The sequence below is a fragment of the Chiloscyllium plagiosum genome, chromosome 22 (assembly GCF_004010195.1).
Source record: "Chiloscyllium plagiosum isolate BGI_BamShark_2017 chromosome 22, ASM401019v2, whole genome shotgun sequence".
Taxonomy (NCBI): Eukaryota; Metazoa; Chordata; class Chondrichthyes; order Orectolobiformes; family Hemiscylliidae; genus Chiloscyllium; species Chiloscyllium plagiosum.
Genome location: NC_057731.1, coordinates 20,055,028 through 20,074,071, shown reverse-complemented (window position 1 = coordinate 20,074,071; position 19,044 = coordinate 20,055,028). Strand labels below are relative to the sequence as shown.

At 37.7% G+C, this 19,044-nt stretch overlaps 1 protein-coding gene across 2 annotated transcripts in view; it reads left to right on the top strand.

Moving 5' to 3' along the window:
- Positions 1 to 19,044, top strand: part of LOC122561115 (inositol polyphosphate-5-phosphatase A) — a 496,456-nt gene that overhangs the window by 472,398 nt on the left and 5,014 nt on the right. For both annotated transcript variants that reach the window (XM_043712554.1, XM_043712555.1), the window contains exon 14: positions 8,973 to 9,041. In XM_043712554.1, the coding sequence (XP_043568489.1) occupies positions 8,973 to 9,041 (69 nt within the window). The remainder of the gene's footprint in view (positions 1 to 8,972; positions 9,042 to 19,044) is intronic.

The following is a 19,044-nucleotide window of genomic DNA, read 5'->3' as shown; positions in this document are numbered from 1 at the left end:
AACTAATTGGCCACCCTACTGTTGAGAAAGCTCACCAGATCAGATGCCATTCAGCTTGCTAAGGGCTGACCACTGAGTTTCTCGGTCTATTGTCAGGCTTCAACTGTGACATCCTGGCTCACCAGAAGCTCCTGTCCAATCAGAGGTTTGTATCTTCTGGTTCTTTAAGATCATCAGTTGAGGTCTATGCTTGAGGGGATCCAAACCTGAGTAGATACGTACTTTTCTTCTGCTTCTCATGGTGTGAGGATTGTGAGGAGAGGAGAATCGAGGGAGGGTATGGGGTTCAGTTTAAAAGACATGGGGGTGTGGTTTTGCAACCATCCATGTTTCTAATTGCCCAAGATTGGCATAAATGAAGCACACCCACCAACACAGCAGCAGGTTAATCTGGTTACCCATTTGGGAAACCAGCTACTTTTTTCACCTGCCAAGAAGGTAAATAACAAGGAAGGGGGTGAACCAAGGCCTTTAAATGGCTGTTAATTAACCACTTAGGTGCCTTCATTGCAGGTTACTCAAGAACATCCACAATGGATGTTCTTGCTAAGTTTTAAATTAGTAAAGTAGAAAAAAGGGTGAAATGTCTGTCTCGGGCCAACTTGCTGAATTATTTCCCCTTTTGGCTGCTTTTCTCACAACCATCAGGAAGGGAAAACTGCATACAAAGACTTTAATTTATTGATTAGTATCCCTTAAAACTTTAATTTCCAATTTATATTACCTGTCCATTCACAGGACTTCTCTGAGACAATGTTTCATCGTCAGGTGATTAGGAAGCAGGCATTTTGGTGCGACGTTAGCACCCACAATAAATCCTATGAATTTGTACACAATACAAGAAGTCTGAGCTATGACCCGTGTGCTGTAATTTTGCATAAAAATGTTTGTTTCTGAGTAAAGTCAATGCATAAAAATATTATCTACCGTAACTTTGTCCTCTGTTGGAGCAAGAATTCACTAGATAGCAAGTTCAGAACCTTTGCACAATAAGTTCAGGGATGAAGAGAAAATCAGACAGCATATCTTTTTTTATACATACATAACTGTGTGCAGCAAATGATATTCATCATTTCATTGAACATATAAAGAACAAAGGTCTCTGATTATATCAAGGCCATTTAAAAAAAAATCAAATATTTAATTACAAAGTTATTTAATTATCCACACATCCTTGCTATAAGCAGTAAACTATTTCTAAGCTTGGTTTTAATAGTGGCCATCAAGTGAAATAATCTCAAAATAGGCATTTTCCCTAAATCCAATTCTTTATCTCTTTGCATGTATGACTCTGTCAGTCTGGTTCTGTCTCTGCCTTTCTTAATGTCGCTCACTCCCCAGCAGTATTACCATCACCTTGTTTCCTTGACCAGGCAAATTCAGTCAGAGGCCCTAATCATTATAGCAAAAATAAGCTGTCTACTTGATGCAACGTTTCATGTGCATTAGCTTTATACCATCTGTACTTCAAGTAACCTTAACTATATCATAATCACAGTATTATGAAAGCTTAACTCCTCCTTACATATCTAGATAAGAACTAAATGTTAGCTTGATTTGTATTCATAGAAAGATGAATCTTCATGAAAATTTCACATTTTGCATTGCTCTTCTTAAGATACCAGTAGCTTAGTTCTGGATTTTTTTCAGTTCTGATTAAAATTATTGACATTGATTTTCCCTCATTTTTCTTTCTGTTTTGAACTGCTTCTGACAGAATAGTAGCAGTAGTCTATGGACTTCAATGTGTATTCAGAGCATGGAATAGACACATGTTTAGTACCTAACCGGTTCTCACATGACTCATTGAATGGTGATTTCTGTTGAAGATTGAAATCAAAACTGCTTTTGTTATCTAAAAATAGCATTGTGTGAAATATAAGTGCATATACTGCAATATTGCAAATCAGAGCTGATTGCTGAATTACTTGATCCATTTTAATTTTTGATATCCTGGTTTTGTTCATGACAATGTAGCATTCAGGGTTTATGCAAGTTGGCTTCTAAACTCTATTACTGCTTGATATGTTGAATTATCTTGAATTATCTAACTTCAGTCAGTTATAAACAATAGCACAGTTTATGTAGACATCAAGCTGATCAGTTACTTTATAAAAGATTAGCAACTGCAAGTTTTCAGGGTTTTTATCGTTCAGTAACTATCGCTTTTAGTCTATGTACTTCTTAGCTAATTGAACTGTATTGCCTTTTGACTGGTTTCTGCTGTTCATTTTAATCACTTTAATACTGCTGCAGTAGTAAACTGTCTCTCTCTCTTCCCCTTCATTGATCTTTCCCGATTCAGAATAAAAAATAAAGCATCTGATCCGTAAAATGATTTTGCATTATAATTAGATTGTATCACTTTTCACATTTACTTTATTGCCTCTTGTGATTGCTCAGATACATAATCATACAGATAGAGAGCTCACTTTAGAATACTGGAGATGGTGGCCTAGCTAATGTGTGAATCGTCTCATATTAGCAAACGGCATGTTGAGCACAATGCACTAGGCGTTACAGATTGTACAGACATGGAGCTGTAAACAGCCGCTGTGCAACATCATCTATCATACCATGGTCCGTTAACTCACCATCATGTTATTTTATGCTTTCTGCGCCCTAACACACCAAAGGTTGGCCACTGCTACGGAGCTGCATAACTGCTTGATAGCATGTGATAATGAATGCTCAGTGAAGTGTAGGTTTGTTTCTGCTTGTGTGCTGCTGTAATTTGTTTATCTGTCTTAAGATTATGCAGCCGAAAATCTACAATTTTAAACTGCTTTTGAAAATTATCATCTTGAATTTGATGAATGCACTTGAACTTCCTGCTATGACTACATGATGATTCTAGAATATTGAAAGTGTCCATGCATATATATAAAAGGTTACATTTTGATTGTAGGGAATAGTGCTTTATAATAATGTGTGTGACCTTAAAGCAGCTCATTGCATTCAAAACTAATTAGAAGATTGTTGATTTCTTGTGTTTTATGTTGTGACTTTATTTAATTTTCTGTGATGTCCATTTGACTGTACATCACAAGCATGGAGTAACAGATTCACAAGAACCTTTTTTTTTCGCAAATCCTTTCATAGATGAGACCTAATTCAAACCCAGTTTTCCTGTTTGAATCCATTGCTTCCATGGCAGCTGCTTGTCTCCATGCATTCCCTGTTAGTTGTGGGTGACTGAATGGATACAGGCTCCCTTAATGCTTTATGCTCAACTCAGTTTGCAGTGGAGCCAAAAATGGGTGGGTGAAGTACCAGTCGTTTTTTTATATAAGGTACATCTCACAAATAAAATTTGATCCTGAGAGTTTTACACAATTGAATTGATCTTAAGATGATCCTCTACTTAATTTACAACTGAAGAAGGACAGACACTATAATGAGAGCAGGTGGCTGAATTGAAGTTGGAAGCTGTGGATTTGTAGGGCATGAATGAACATTAAAGCTGGCTGCAGAAACTGTAGACTTGGATGACGTTTAATTGAAGCGTGATGCACAGAGCTTATACTTGCTATTTACTGTCCTTTTCTATTTACACAGCTTCAAGCCTCACAAAATATCATGGGCGATTCCGTTATTTCCATAACTGAACAGAATATTGATTTGTTTAACTTGCTAATAGGTGGGAGTATAGCCTTAGCTTGATCCTGACCTTTCCCCTGTCGTATGGACTGAACCAAGTTATGTTTATGCCTCTGTAAAATAAAGTGAGAGAATGAACCATTGACAAAAATGCTGAATAACAATAAATTGATACTTTTATTCCAACAATCTTTGTCCCTCCTCTCTACTTTCAATGAATAACTGATGGATGAAGAGACCATTTTTCTTTTAAATACTGTGATGCTAACTTCACCATGGAATGCAGTGCAAACAGGTTTCTACTCCAAGCTGACAGTACAATAGTAAATTTTGAAAGTGTACAATGTTGGAAATAAAATATGGTGCTTTGCTGTACTGGGATGGAGACAATGAACATGTTGCCCATTCTATTCCTCTGATCTGATTGCTAAAATGGAAAAAAACTACAAAATAGTTGATTACTTCAAAGAATGGGGCTATACTGAACAGAACAGAATGAGGGCTTGCACGTCTTTTACAATGTTGGTTAGTTTGTATTATTTTAAAATAATATAAATTCACATAAAGCTATTAGGAGCCAGTTCCTTAGCACTTTAGAGTACCACTGGCTACTCACACCACTTAACCCTTCCTGTTCTCCTCCCCACAAATGATCTACCTGAGAACTAATACTACAATGTAGCCAACTGAAACTAAAAATCCTCAGCACAAACAAGCTGCCTCTGTTGGTTTGACAGGCGCTGACAGCTCACCCGTGGAATTAAAATGAAACTTGAACTAACTGTGCACATGGCAGCTGTGCCTCTTGTTTCAGCTCTGTCATGTGTTCACCAATTTCTCGTCCATACTGTTAGTGCAGAACCACATTAATTGGGACTGGCCAGGATACTGACGAAGGACAAATAGAAATCCGTCCTGCCAAATTCTTTCAAATGTCATATATTTTGTCTAGCCATTCATATGGATGGCATTTTGCATCTTTGTTGTACAGTGATTTGTATCTTTCAACATAACTTTTAGAGGGTCTTAATAAAAATAAGTTGTAAGCACTTTTGACTTACTTGTGAAGGAGAGTGAGGGTTTTTTAGGTATTCTTGGCTCAATGGTAGCTCTCTTATTTCTGAATCAGCAGGTATTTCTTACAGCCCGACTGCAGGAGCTGAGCAAATGAGTAGGCTGATGCTTAAATGTAGTACTTGAGGAGTGTAACATTGTCAGTATGGGACTTTCTAATCTGGCTGCTTGCTCAGGTGTATCTCCCAAAGCTTCAGTTATACTTCTATTAATCAACCTTTGTAGATATGTCATGACATATCTCAGGGTAGGTGGGCCTGGAAGTTCCGGCCCAAAGTACCACTGCACCACAAGACCCTTCCCAAAGTTGTAAACTGCAATAGACTGCGGCCTTTATAAGGGCTGGGCCGAATGGAGCAGAAAGCAGAAAGGTTGGGGAGAAAAGCTGTGAGCAGGAGATTCCAGGCAGAGAGGTGACAAGAAAGAATTGGCAAAGCAACAGTTTGATATTGTTTTAAAAAAAGCTCAACGCATTCAATAATCCCACTAAAATTAGAATAGAGGAAGCATTATTTAGGGAACATTTCTAATTTACTAATTTCGCAAAGAAACTAAATTGTGCAATTAGGACTGCTTTAAATGGGGGATAATAGGAACATGAATCGGTTACTCAGCCCTGAGAACCTATTCGGCCATTCAATAAGATCATAGCTGATCTGAATTTAACCTCAGCTCTACATTCCTGAGTACCCCAATAATCTTTCATCCCTTGGGTAATCAAGAGTCTATTCACCTCTACTTTAAAAATGTTTAAAGATTTTGCATCCACTGCCTTTTGAGGAAGGGAATTTGAAAGACTCCACACCTTCTAAGAGAAAAAATATTTCCTCATCAACGACTCCTTATTTTTAAACTATAGCCCCGGTTCTAGATTCTCCCCAGGAGGCAACACCCTGTACTTACAGCAAAGAAGAAATCTTGTGGTTGTTAAACATTGGGTAGATTTGCTTGTGTGTCCTCTTCTGAGATGCAAGGTATCACAGGTCTTGCAACTGTGTCTACCCTGTGGTATACCTAATTCAGAAGAGATTAATATTTGTGCATGCTTTCCAAAGAAAAGTGATAGAGGGAAAGTGTGAAGATTTTATTCTAAGCTAACTTAAATAAAATCATTAAACAAAAAAAAGAACTGAAGGTACTGGAAGTCGAAGACAAATATTGCTGGAAAAATTCAGCAGGTCTGGCAGCATCTGAGAGAGCAGAGATAATGTTTTGGGTGTAGTGACCCTTCTTCAGAACAGTCAGTTTGTCTGTTATTTTTCCATTAGTTCAAGTGTCTACTTGGCTCAATTGCGAGGGCCTTTGTTTTTATAGTTCAAATCCCTCTCCTATGCTTGACCTAAGTCTAGCTCAGCATTAGAGTGCATAATCATGGCTGGCACATCCTTAAACCAAAACCCCACATCCACCTCTTCAAATGGATGACACCTTCTTGAATGATAGAGATGCGCAACATTTATACAGCAATCATCATTCTACCATGGGATTGTCTGCCTGATTGCCATCAGTTGGTTTCTCAGAGATCCACATCACGCAGGTATGGAGCTCTGGACAGCTCTCTTGAGACTTTTCATTAACAACTACAACCTTCTTCTACATCGATGCATGTCTTCAAGAACTCCTACTAGAGCATGAAGTGCCAAGTGCTGGATATATATCCACATAGCTTGCCTTTTTTTAGGGGAGCTTCTCCATTTTCCAGTCCATTTAGACAGTAAGAAGTGAATTTATGACCTTGTCTCTCAGTCACTAATGAAAAGTACAGTGCACTCCGTTGTTAGTTTCATAAACCTTTAACCATAGATGCCATTTGTTCCTTAGCTGCTTGAAAAGTTTTGAAGAGTCATTGGCAGAATCCTCTGTTTTCTGTGGTGCTGAGCTTGGAGCTGGGAAGGCTGTTTAATCTGGCTGGATGGTAGTGTAGCTGAACCCGACCATTTTTCTGCCTCTGCCAGAATTCAGTTGAACTGAGTAACAAGTTAGACCATATCAGAGTTAAAAGTCAGCCACATCGCTGATTAATGGCCATCTAACAGCCTCATCCTGCCATTGGTGCAGAAAGACCTGCCACCGTGTGGCATACATAGTGTAACCAGGGCGGGAGCTGGCTTGAGGGGGAGAGGGGGTTGGTGGCTAAGGTTTGTGAAGGTGGTTTGGGAGCAGTGGTGGTGTCCTTTAATCGAACACAGTCTGAAAGCTACAGCACAGTCTGCTGACCCTCCTGTACCTATGTCCCATGATTCACACACCAAGGAACCTGTCTTGCCATTATTTATCGGTGGCCTGTGCCACTCTGTGATCCTGGGACTCAAGAGCCTGTCTGTTATTCAGCTGAGCTCCAGAATTACCAGCCTCTGATTGATTGGCTGGCAGCTCTTGAGACTTTCAGACTCTGGCACGTGATCTCTGGGGAAGGTCTCACTGGTCTCACTATTTGATTCATGGGCTTTCGCATAAAGAGGCAGCTTTGTCTTGGCAGTGAGACCCCCCCCACCAAAGTCTCACCTTGATTTTGTGTATTATTACAGATTGATCATGATTAGCTGATTCATTTTGCTGATCCCTCTATTCAAATTGTGTTCATATAGTTCCCTTTGCAAATCCATAATTATTTTATCAAACGAAAAATGTTTAAACATTTTTGAACAAATGGAAATAAACTTACGTAGAATAGCTGAGACAAACTCGTGGAGAAGGTTACTCGTAATATTACATCAGGAATAAGGCCACAATAGGAATCTGATTCTGCTTCACCCAAAACCATTCAGACCATCCCCACAGCAGCAGATGACCTCCCATTCAGATAGCCTTGCAGAAGCCTTCACTGCCTCTTCCCAATCTAGACTAAAAACATCAGTGAAAATTTCCCATACATTGTATCAGATATAGAACTGGCCTTTTGAGTCTCAACTAATGTTAGTTTAAAACAGTAAACTTTAAGAGTGTCTCACTCTATTCCTAATATTAAGACGCTTAGCAATTGGTTTCATTTACTTTCTTTTGTTTGGTCATCAGTTTCACGAGGCATTCATAGGTCTGCGAAAAACACTTGCTGTCCAATCCCAAAACTCTTTCTTCACAAAGCAATTCTCTCAATGTCATTCAGAATTTGGCCTTGTCAGAGACAGGAGTATTACACAGTAAAACTTCTTGCAACTTATTAAAAAAAAGTGAAGACCCTCCACTGGGCCCTATTCAGGGTTGTCATAGTAACTTCATCAGGTTGAAGCTCATGCAACAGTGCAGAGGACGCAAAGTGCTGATGGCAGTCCTAGAGACACCACATAAATGTGTATTTAACCCTGACCCACTCCTCTGCCCTTTCACACGGCACAGCACAAAACAGAAATCCTGTTCTCCTACTAATGGGACAAAATAGAATTAAGGGAATTAGGCTATCAAATAATTGTGATGCAAAGTTACAAATGCTAAGAATCGAAACTTTCAAGTGCAGCTGTTAATAAAACACTGCAGAATGAACGACAGGAAAATCATTGACCTCAAAAACCCAATTGATATAATCAGATAACTGTGCTTATGCACAAATAATACAGAAATTAAGGCTCTTTAAAATAAAAATTCACCATAAGTAGGACTTACTCCAACAGAACTGGTCTTAAATTCAACTTCTTTTGAAATACACAATGGGTTACTAATTAAAGACTGGTACTGCAGTAGAAATAAATTGATGCCTTAAACTACATGAAGACATAAATGTTTTTATAACCAATGTTTATTACTACATCATCTGCTTATTCTTGGTGGCTTTGTGTGCAGATTAATGCGAAGTATTTAATGATTATGTGTTAATGGTCCTTAATACAGTTTTTCAACAATAGTGGGCAACTATCTGAGTACTTGCATCCAGTGTAAAATAATCAAGCTGTTATATGGTGTAATCCATCATGAATAAAGATGCCAGTAACAACAAAATCATCAATATTAGAAACTGTCACATAGTAATAGCACAAACACCATCTTGAAGATAGAATTATTGTTTAGTAACTTTATTCAGCTACTTTGAGAATGATGGTCTTCTGTCTGCTACCTTTCACCACCCCTGTACAGTATGTTGGTTTTGATTTGTAATTGCTGGAGCAAATAGTTCACTGACATTCGGAACAGTTTTAACAAATCCTTGCAGGGGTGGCCTTCCAGCTCTACTTGTTTGTTAAAACTCTTGTAGATTGCTTTCTCACTGCTTCTAAATATTTGTCTTTGCAGCAGAGCAATTGTGAAAAAGACCTTTGCTGTGAATAGCCACTCTGTCTCTAAAGAAAGTGATCTCTGTTTTACAGGCAGAAAATGATGAGAAGTCAGTTATCTATGACAACATTGGACCAAATGTTTGCATGGGGGACCACAAGGTAAAGAATACTTTGTTGCTAAATTCAATACTTTTGTTGAATGCAATGAATGCTATTGTCTCTTCTATTGGTAACATTACTGTATGACATGTTGTATGCTGATTATTTTTATTTTCCTTTTACTCATAATTTATTTCCCAAAAGGTATATACGAATTGACTTTCAAGTTGTAACAAGTAACTATTGAATTATAATTTAGTTGGTTGCACGACTCAATCAACTTCTGTGGTCAGAGATTGCAACTCTGGAAAAACCACATGGTCTAAACAGTATAAATTCAAATTGCTTGGTAATCTGCTTTCAACGTATTTAGAATTTAAATGGTGTAATGATCTCATTCCTTGGCTGCAATTTTATAGGCTATGAATTTCTCAGTCCAAGCTGAAATGGTTTGATTCCTACTTCTTTAAATCTATTCCCCACACCACCACCCCCAAGATTATCTGTAACAAATCCCTGGTCATTATAAACATGGTCACTAATCCATTTGAAAATGTCCATAGCTGGGTGCATTTAATATATAGATGCTAATACGTTGATATTATACATAAAGCTTTTAACTTATATTTCTTAGATTCTTTGAAGTCATTCCCAAATGCATTGTGTCAAAATCTGCTGGAAACCTTGATTGCACTGTGCCCTCAAATAGAACCATAGAACAATACACTTCATTATTATTTTTGGCTAAGATTTTAAGAACCAATTGCATTAGGGCTGGGTTATTGGTCATTTTCTTCAGAGGTGAAGCAAATCTACAAATGCCTAATGCAGTATATTACCATAGAATCAGACTTTTTGTATTTGATTAATTTTACTCACTTACGTGCATTGGTGCAATTCTTTCTCACCTGACAAGCAATCTCTGCCAAATGGGAATTGGGTGGTACAGTGGCTCAGTGGTTAGCATTTCTGCCTCACAGTGTCAGGGATCTGGGTTCAATACCACCCTCAGGCAACTGTCTATGTGGAGTTTGCACATTCTCTCTCCGTGTCTGGGTGGGTTTCATCCTGGTGCTCCAGTTTCCTCCCACAGTCCAAAGATGTGCAGGTTAGGGGATTGGCCATGCTAAGTTGCCCATAGTGACCAGGGATAATAGACAATAGACAATAAGTGCAGGAGTAGGCCATTCAGCCTTTCGAGCCTGCACCGCCATTCAATATGATCATGGCTGATCATTCCTAATCAGTATCCTGTTCCTGCCTTATCTCCATAACCCTTGATTCCACTATCCTTGAGAGCTCTATCCAACTCCTTCTTAAATGAATCCAGAGAGTGGGCCTCCACTGCCCTCTGGGGCAGAGCATTCCACACAGCCACCACTCTCTGGGTGAAGAAGTTTCTCCTGAGCTCTGTCCTAAATGGTCTACCCCGTATTTTTAAGCTGTGTCCTCTGGTTCGGCACTCACCCATCAGTGGAAATATGTTTCCTACTGCCAGAGTGTCCAATCCTTTCATAATCTTATACGTCTCAATCAGATCCCCTCTCAATCTTCGAAACTCAAGGGTATACAAGCCCAGTCACTTCAGTCTTTCAGTGAGGCTAGGTGGATTAGTGATAGGAAATGCAGGGTTACAGGGACAGGTTAGGAGCAGATCTAGGTGAGATGCTTTTCAGAGGGTGGTGTGCTCTTGATGGGTCGAATGGCCTGTTTCCACACTGTAGGGATTCTATGGAATAAAAGCTCATTCAACAATATGTACCATCTGAAGGTCAGATTTTTCAAATTGTGGTTCATTGTGGATTTTTGTGAATGCTCAATACAGTACGAAACAAAAAAACAAAGAGCTGCGGATGCTAGAAATCTGAAATTAAAACATATATTTCTGGAGAAACCTGCTGAGTTCCTCCAGCAATTTGTTTTTGCTCACAATATAATACTGTTGTTCTTGTCCGGTGCATTAAATTTTAGATTCAATGCCCCTGTCCCACTTGGTTATACCGACCTTTCCATTGAGTCAACTTTATAAGTAAAATAGCTGAGATTAGCTGTAGAACTGAACAAAATGGCCACTAAACTTGAACAGTGTGCAGACCGTGCTGGAGTCTTTTTGGAAGATAAGGTCTGTTTCAAGAATGTGATAGTAATATTGCACATATACTCCAGAATTCACTTTCAATTCTCCAGTACAGACTCTTTGTTTCATTCTGTCAACTCAGGTCGCAGTCAAGGAAACTTTATAAGAAATAAAACAAGGAATTATGACACATGAAATTGAGAATTCTTACCTTAAAGTGCTGGATGCACACTGGATCTGAGAAAGCTAATATTTTAAGAATTGCCCTTCATTGGGTCTGATCTCAATACTGACACAATCCGAACTTACACCATGTGCTCCGGTTTCCTCCCACAGTCCAAAGATGTGCAGGTCAGGTGAATTGGTCATGCTAAATTGCCCGTAGTGTTAGGTAAGGGGTAAATGTAGGGGTATGAGTGGGTTGCGCTTCGGCGGGTCGGTATGGACTTGTTGGGCCGAAGGGCCTGTTTCCACACTGTAATGTAATCAAATCTAGCCATTTTCTTTTGGATGTTAAAGCAGCTGCTTTGTATTTCTGATCATTTTTAGTATTTTTCTGCTATCAGAACTAGAACTGTTCTATGCATTTCTCAGTGTCTGTTTGACTCTCGGCCTTTTTCTGACACTCAAATCCTCTTTCAGTCCCCACCACACTTGGTGTCTGAGTCACCAAACCTCTTGATGAGACTCCAACATTGGAATCTGCTCCTCATTCCAACCCTCCCCAGATTCAACGTCTGACTCCATCCTGACTCTACCACTCACTGAGATCCCAGCATCTGAGTTCAGCACAAATTCAAAAACCCTCTGACTCCCTAACACCTCTGAGAAGTCCCCACCTGCCTCACTAACCCTTCTCTGTCACTCCAATCATTTTCTCTCTCCTTTCCAGTACTCTGACACCTAGTGCCCCTGCTGACACCTTAGCATCTTTGAGATTTCCTGCCCTTTCTGGCACTTTGCAACCACCTGCCATTTCCAGCCCAAAATCTTACTGCCCACCCCTTCCTTGACTGCTTGCTGCATCCCAGACTCCTCATCATGTCTCATTAATACCTACTCTGACACTCTGCACCCCTTTCTAACTTCCTGTCCCTTATATTTACTACCCGCTCCTTTGACTCCTGCCCACCACGATTCCTCACCTCCCAACTATCCACCCTTTGCTGATCTTCCACCCCTCGCTAACTGATGAGGCTCCTAAATCTTCGCTTGCCATTTCCCTGTAACCCCAGGTTCCCACTCACCCTCTTCCTGACCCCCTGTTGGTTCCCCTGTGCAATCTTGCCCTGTCTCCAAATTCCTGGCCCCTTCTTTTCTCATAACTCCTTTGTCATACTTGTCCATTGTGGCTATGTTGTACTTTTCTTTGTTTTAATATTGGTCTGTTTAAAAACAACATTTACACAAGTAAATAAAGAAATCTAACTGACTGAAAGTATACAGTGGATTCCTGTCGATATCAAAATTAGAATTTCTATAAATTAAAAGTTGAGTCAAAACAATAATATTTTTAAATAACTGATGTACATTAAATAGGCATTAAGTTCACTATAATGTCTGGTAAGCTGTTGATATCAGAGGATAACATTATTGAAATCTTGAATACTCAGCATAAGGATTCAACTCTTCAAGTTTCCTGGGGGATTTCTTTTTCCAATTCTTTAATGTATAAAGTCCAACTTGAAAACTTAATTTTGGAAATGATGTTTTAACACTAATTTGTTGATTTCCTTACATATGAAAGCTTTTTAACGGCCCACCAAAGATTTATGCCATCAGTAGTCAATATCAACAAGGTTAAGTACTGCTGTTTGTGAGTACTATTTGGAGTGAGGTGGGAAATTATTTTAATGACAAGATATTAGTAATACTATATTTTGCCATTCTTAGTTCTCTATCGTATCGGGTAGATTTGGTGTCAAACTGATACTGACACTGATAACATTCACTGTTATTTGTGCCAAAATGTTGCAGCAACTTCAGATGAGTGGAGATATATGGTTAAATGTCAAAGCCAAAGCTAGCTGCCCAGATTTTACCATTACACTAAGCTCTCGAAAGAAGAATTTTTGATCACCATTGAAATCTATTGAATGTTGTGAGGTTGCTGTGGTTCGCACAGTAGATACATCTTATCACTGTTTATTTTTCAATCCTTCAGTTGGATTAAGGAGCCATCCTGCTGTATTTAGGTTCTGGACAGCCTGTTTCCCACACTGTAATGTTTCCACCTCATACCTCAGCAATTTAGTGGGTAAACATTCAGTGAGCTGAAGGACGCAGAGACCAATTCAGCCAATATCAGACGATGTTAGGTGTTCTCTTACAGCAATTTCTGCTCCAATATAGTCAAAAGAGGAGAAAATGAACTCAACATCTATTCTTTCTGATGTCTACAACTTTCACAGCAAAGTACCTTTGATATAAAGTCAGTGCCGCCATGTAATCAAACATGACAGTGAACTTGTTCACAACAAGTTCCTACAAATAGTAATGCGCTAATCACTAATTAATTTGTTTTAGCAGCATTGGTTGAAATGTGATGATTGGCCGGGATGCCAGGAGAATTTCCTTACATACAATCTTTTATGTTCTTAAAAAGCAGAGTTGATGCCTTGGTTTAATGTCATATAAAGGACAATAGATAGCTTACCATATCAGGCAATTGACTGTTGAACACAGATGATAATTAAATTTATTAACTGCAATGGAACCAATTATGCGACACTTTATCCAATTTTGCCACTACCTGAGATGAATTTGCACCCCATCATCTCCAACAGGGTAGCACTCCTTCAGTATTGCATTGAATTGAAATTCTTTCTATCATTCTTTTTCATCCTTCGTCGACGCTCTCTCCAATATGGTCTCTTGAACTTCTCTTCCCTTCCGTTCCCTCCACTATTTCATTCTGATCAATAGATAAGCAGTTCACTGCTGCAAGATACCAACAAAATTGGCAGAAAATATTAGGAGAATAAATAAAACTGAAATTTTCTCATTAGAAAACAAAAGCAGTCCTAGTGAAGTGGCATTCATAAAAAATTCAAAAAATGTTTATAAGCTGAACATAGGTAATGCTAGATAATTCCTATTGATATGAGGATATATTTTTCTGAACCCTATTTACATATGGGCGTATGAGCATTTTCCATAAACAGTATTTATCTGGTAGACGCATGAATATTTCTCAAATTTCTATTTGGGTAGTAGTTACATGATCAGATTCAACAGTAGAACTCTGACCCTTTCAACAGCCTGCTTCTTTTAAATGTATAAATAGTTTATAATACAGTTATAACTTCTAGTTACATTGAGTTTTTTATTCAATTGAATTTACTTGTACACTATCTATTCTGACTTTACATCCAATGCATAAGTTGCATTTAATTAGAGACCCTTTTCATCAAAGTCCACTGTTACAATGCTTCCCTGCATTATTCAACTGGCTGTAGTGTGTTGTTCAGTTGAATAAACCTGTGACCATGATTCATATTTTCCAATTAATCCAGATAAGTTTTTTTTTACAGCACTCTAATGAATACAAAACTGACAAAAGAGACTCTTCCCTTTTACATGCCCCTTGCCATACATTATTATTTTCTGCTGGCCTTTAAACTCCTCCCAAGTACCTGCAGTGTGAATTTTTGAAGCCCTTCTCTTAAGATTGTATTGTATCATTTTTCAGAATAATGTCAGTACCTCAAATTCACTTAAAACTTTGGCTTCATATTCCTTGGTAACATTTGCTAACAATTGCCTGTTGATCTCAGACTTGGAAATTTCAATTTACTCGGCATCCATAGTCTTTTTTCATTCAGGTTTCTCTGGCTGGACTAGAATTTATTGCAATTCCATATTTGCCCTTGAGAATGTGCTGGTGAGCTGTCTTCTTGATATACTGAAGTTTATTTGGTGTAGGAACATTCGCAGTAGTATTAGGGAAAGAGTTCCAGGATTTTGACACAGTAATAGTGAAAGAGAGGGAATGTAATTCAAGTTAGAATGGTTAGTGACTTGGAGGGGAACTTCCAAGGGGTAATGTTCCCATGCATCTGTGGCACTTGTCCATCCAGATGGCAGTCATTGTGGATTTGGAAAGTGTTATCTGAAGTGCCTTGGTGAGATTCTGCAATGCATCTTGTCTCTGTTCCTAAGCTTCATTGGTGGAGGAAGTGAATATTTGTAGACGTTGTGCCAATCAAATTGCCTGCTTTGCTCTGATTAGTATCTAGCTTCTTGAGTGTTGTTAGAGCTCCTCATTCACCCAGGTAGGTGGAGAGTATTCCATTTGCAGAAGAAAATTCTAAGATTCCTTTTGTCTTTTACTTGGGAATATGTTTTGTGTTTTCACTGCTAAAAGGGCTAGCTCTAATTTTAAGGTTAAATCCCCTAATTCTGGATTTTTCAGAGAAAATGCTTCTCTGCAGTAACCTTATCCAATACCTTTATCATTTTAAATACTTTGATTAGATCATCACCTTATAAAATCAAGAAAATATAACCAAGTCCACACAATCAGTTAACTTAATTTAACCCCTTATGCATTGCATTATTTTGGTGAATTTGCACAGCAAATTGCTCCAAAGCTAGTACATCTTAGCTCTAATATAATCAATGTCCAAAACTGAACATTGTACTGCTGACTTTAAAATTGGAGCATCGCTTTCTGACTTTTATAGTCCACTCCCCTGGAAATAAAAACCAACATCCCATGAGCCTATCTGAACATTCTTAGTTCTTGGCTTTGTGTGAATTTTGTACATAGATGACAAAATTTCTTTGCTGATCAATAGCTCTTGACCTCTCACCATGAAGAAAATATTCTGACCTTTTTCGGCTCCAAAGTAGATGACTTCAGTTCTCTCCATTGAACTCTACCTGCCATAGCTTTACATTCTAATGTAGTCTGTCTATATACTTTATTTTTGTAACTCCATGTCCCAAAAAACAATTTAGATGTACAGCTCTCTGTTCCTCCATTCATTTCAGTGATATACATGAGGAAAATTAATGCCCTGCTCAGATTTTTTTTTATTTCAGGGAGGACCAGTTATCTTCTTTTACACAGGATTTAAGAGTAAAATATTCAGTCCTTTGAGCCTGCTCCACCATTCAGTAAGAGCATGGAGGATGTGGTTGTGGCTTCAACACCACCTTATTATTTGCCTTCCTATAATCCATGACTCCCTTGTCTACCAAAAAAACCTATCTAACTTAGCCTTGAATAAGTACATCTACCCAGTCTGCACTATTTTCTGGGGAAGATCATTTCACCAACTAACCACCTCTGGGAGAAATTAATTCTCCTCATCTCATATCACCTCTTAATCTGTGTCCTTTGATTCTAGTCTCTACTAGACAAGAAAATTCCTTTCAGGATCAGAGATTGATCCCTTTATTTTGGTTATTTGTGTTTAGTCTTCTAGCCAATTAACAATAGATTTCACTGGTTTACCTCCCATTCTATGTTCTTTTATTTTTCTTTCCCTGCTAATTGTGCAGAGCTTTATCAGATAAATTCTGGAAATTCAGATAGATAATTTCCAAAGATGCTGCACTCTACTGTGAAAGCAAATTCCTCAAGAAATTCAACAATATTAATCCTTATGGAATATCACCAGTCAGCTTATACCTCCCATGCGTTTGATTATCTCCCATGCGTTTAAGATGCCAGTAAGTTTTCCACAACTGATGTTTTCTGTGATCCTTCAACAATTGAATGACACTGATAATTTACCAATGCACAGCTTAATTCTCGAATCTGGAGTGCTTTGTAGATTATGTCTAATGCATCTGAAATTGCTTCACTTTTTTTTAGTGTTCTGGGATAGAAATGATCAGGACCTGGATCTTGTCCTATTATGTTTGTATTGAATTTTTTTTGTAAATTAAACTCACTGACTTGCTCTCTTTTACTCTTTTTTTGTTTTTTGTAGCTCTCCCACTCCAGTAGATTTCATTGCATTCTCCTTGCATTTAATTTGCACTGTGCCATATCTCACTTGTCAACCATGGTGGCTGAACTTTATAAATGAATCTTGTTTCTATTAGGACAATGTGCCGTGTCTTATTAAATACTTCTTTGATTGCTTGCCATGGCTTACCTTTTATCAATTCAGCCCGGTTTGCTGTGGTTAATTAATTTCTAAGTTTGTTACTTAAATATAAAACCTTAGTTTTGCCTCTTCGTTCTTCCTCTCAATTCTAACATCAAATTCAATCATTATTTTGATTCATATTTTCAAGATGTATGCATATGATCATATCTGTTAACTAATGCTCAATAGCTACTCATTACTAAATCAATTGTGGCTTGTTCCTTATAAGTTGCAAACTATTTTGTTCTACATATACCTGTCCAGATTATATTCCTTATGCACTTCAATGGTTCTACTTTTCCATAGATTATAGTAGATTTGACATTCAAAGTGGGCTACAGCTAGACTCTAGAGAAAACTGCTGAAATAAGACTATCGACTAATTTTGTGGTCAAATTTCCTACTTATAAAATGGTGGCACTCTTCTCACATTAATATGCTAAGAGAAAGAACTTAAATGAATCTTGTGAAACATGGTCAGTTAAATAACTGTAGGTTAAGCAGATGGAGTTAGAATATCATTGTATCACCCAATGTCAATGGGACTTAATAGCAAAGGTAGCTCCAAAATCCTTATGTTGCTGATTTGCAATAAATCTCTGAAGTTGTATAAAACATTTGCCATTATCCATTTTTTAAATAAGTTAAAATAGTGTTAAAATTGCAATTAATTTTCATCCTAAATATTCAAATGAATGGATTCTAATATTGGTTGTGTTTATATCTAAAACAAAAACAGAAATTACTGGTGAAACTCAGCAGATCTGGTAGCATCTGTGGGAAGAAAGCAGAGTTAATATTTCAAGTCCCCTGATACTTTATCAGAACTGATAGCAGCTATGAAAAATAGGTATTTATGCATGTGTATATCTGCATATGTACTCATTTTAACATAATTGGATTATTTTAACTGTTACTTTTCCTCTTAGATTAGTAACAATTTAATGAGTATATAGTTAAACATGCTGCATTTTGTTTTATGCATGATCTTATCTTTAACATATGTGAACCCCTTTACAAGTGTTTCGTGTGTTTATAGGATATAGTGTCACAACATCATTCAACTCAACTTTCAGGATTGGAAGGAACTTTCAACTATCCTTTTCTTGAATAAATTAAAGCTACAAACTTTGCAAATAAGCCATTGTTTCACAAGATCTGCACATCTGCTAATATATTTGTCTTTGAATCTGTACCTAGCCATAGCCAACCAATGATTAAGGTCTTCTCAAGTATAGGGATAAATTGAATCTTTATAAACATCATCTATTTTAATATTTTTATGCTTAAAGTAAGTCATTGCATGCTTATTTACATCAGTGACCTTTTTTTTGCCCTTGGATCCTGTGTAGCTATCAGGAACGTGCAAGTCAAAAGTGAAAATCAACAGTCTGATTGTACAAATACACTTACATGAGAGAGAGAAAGAGATGTTTAGTTCATGCTTATATTGAGCAAAGTTTGATTATGGCTTAGTTTTTGGGAGGGCTTGCTGAAAATAAAGTTGTTTAGATGCAAATGTTCTTTTGTCTTTTAATGGCATGATAATTTAAGTAAGGGATTTATACAATGCATGTTAAAAAGTGAGAAACTTCCATTATGCAAAGCCATAGTTAGAATCAATATGTTTGCTCAGTTGTAGGCTTGTTATTGATATAAGGAGCAGGCTGGCTCCATACGTAGAAATAACTCAGTAAATTCTTGTTAAGAACAAGCCAGTCTCCAAAATAAAAATATGCTGAGGATAAAAGTTCCTTTTCTCATTTCATAGACCAGAGCTAAACCTATAGCCTAGTCCATGAATGGGCCTTTCATCTCATTCCAAATGTGAGCTTCAGGCAATTGCTGACATTATCAAACATTTGGTGGTAGGCTCTTACTC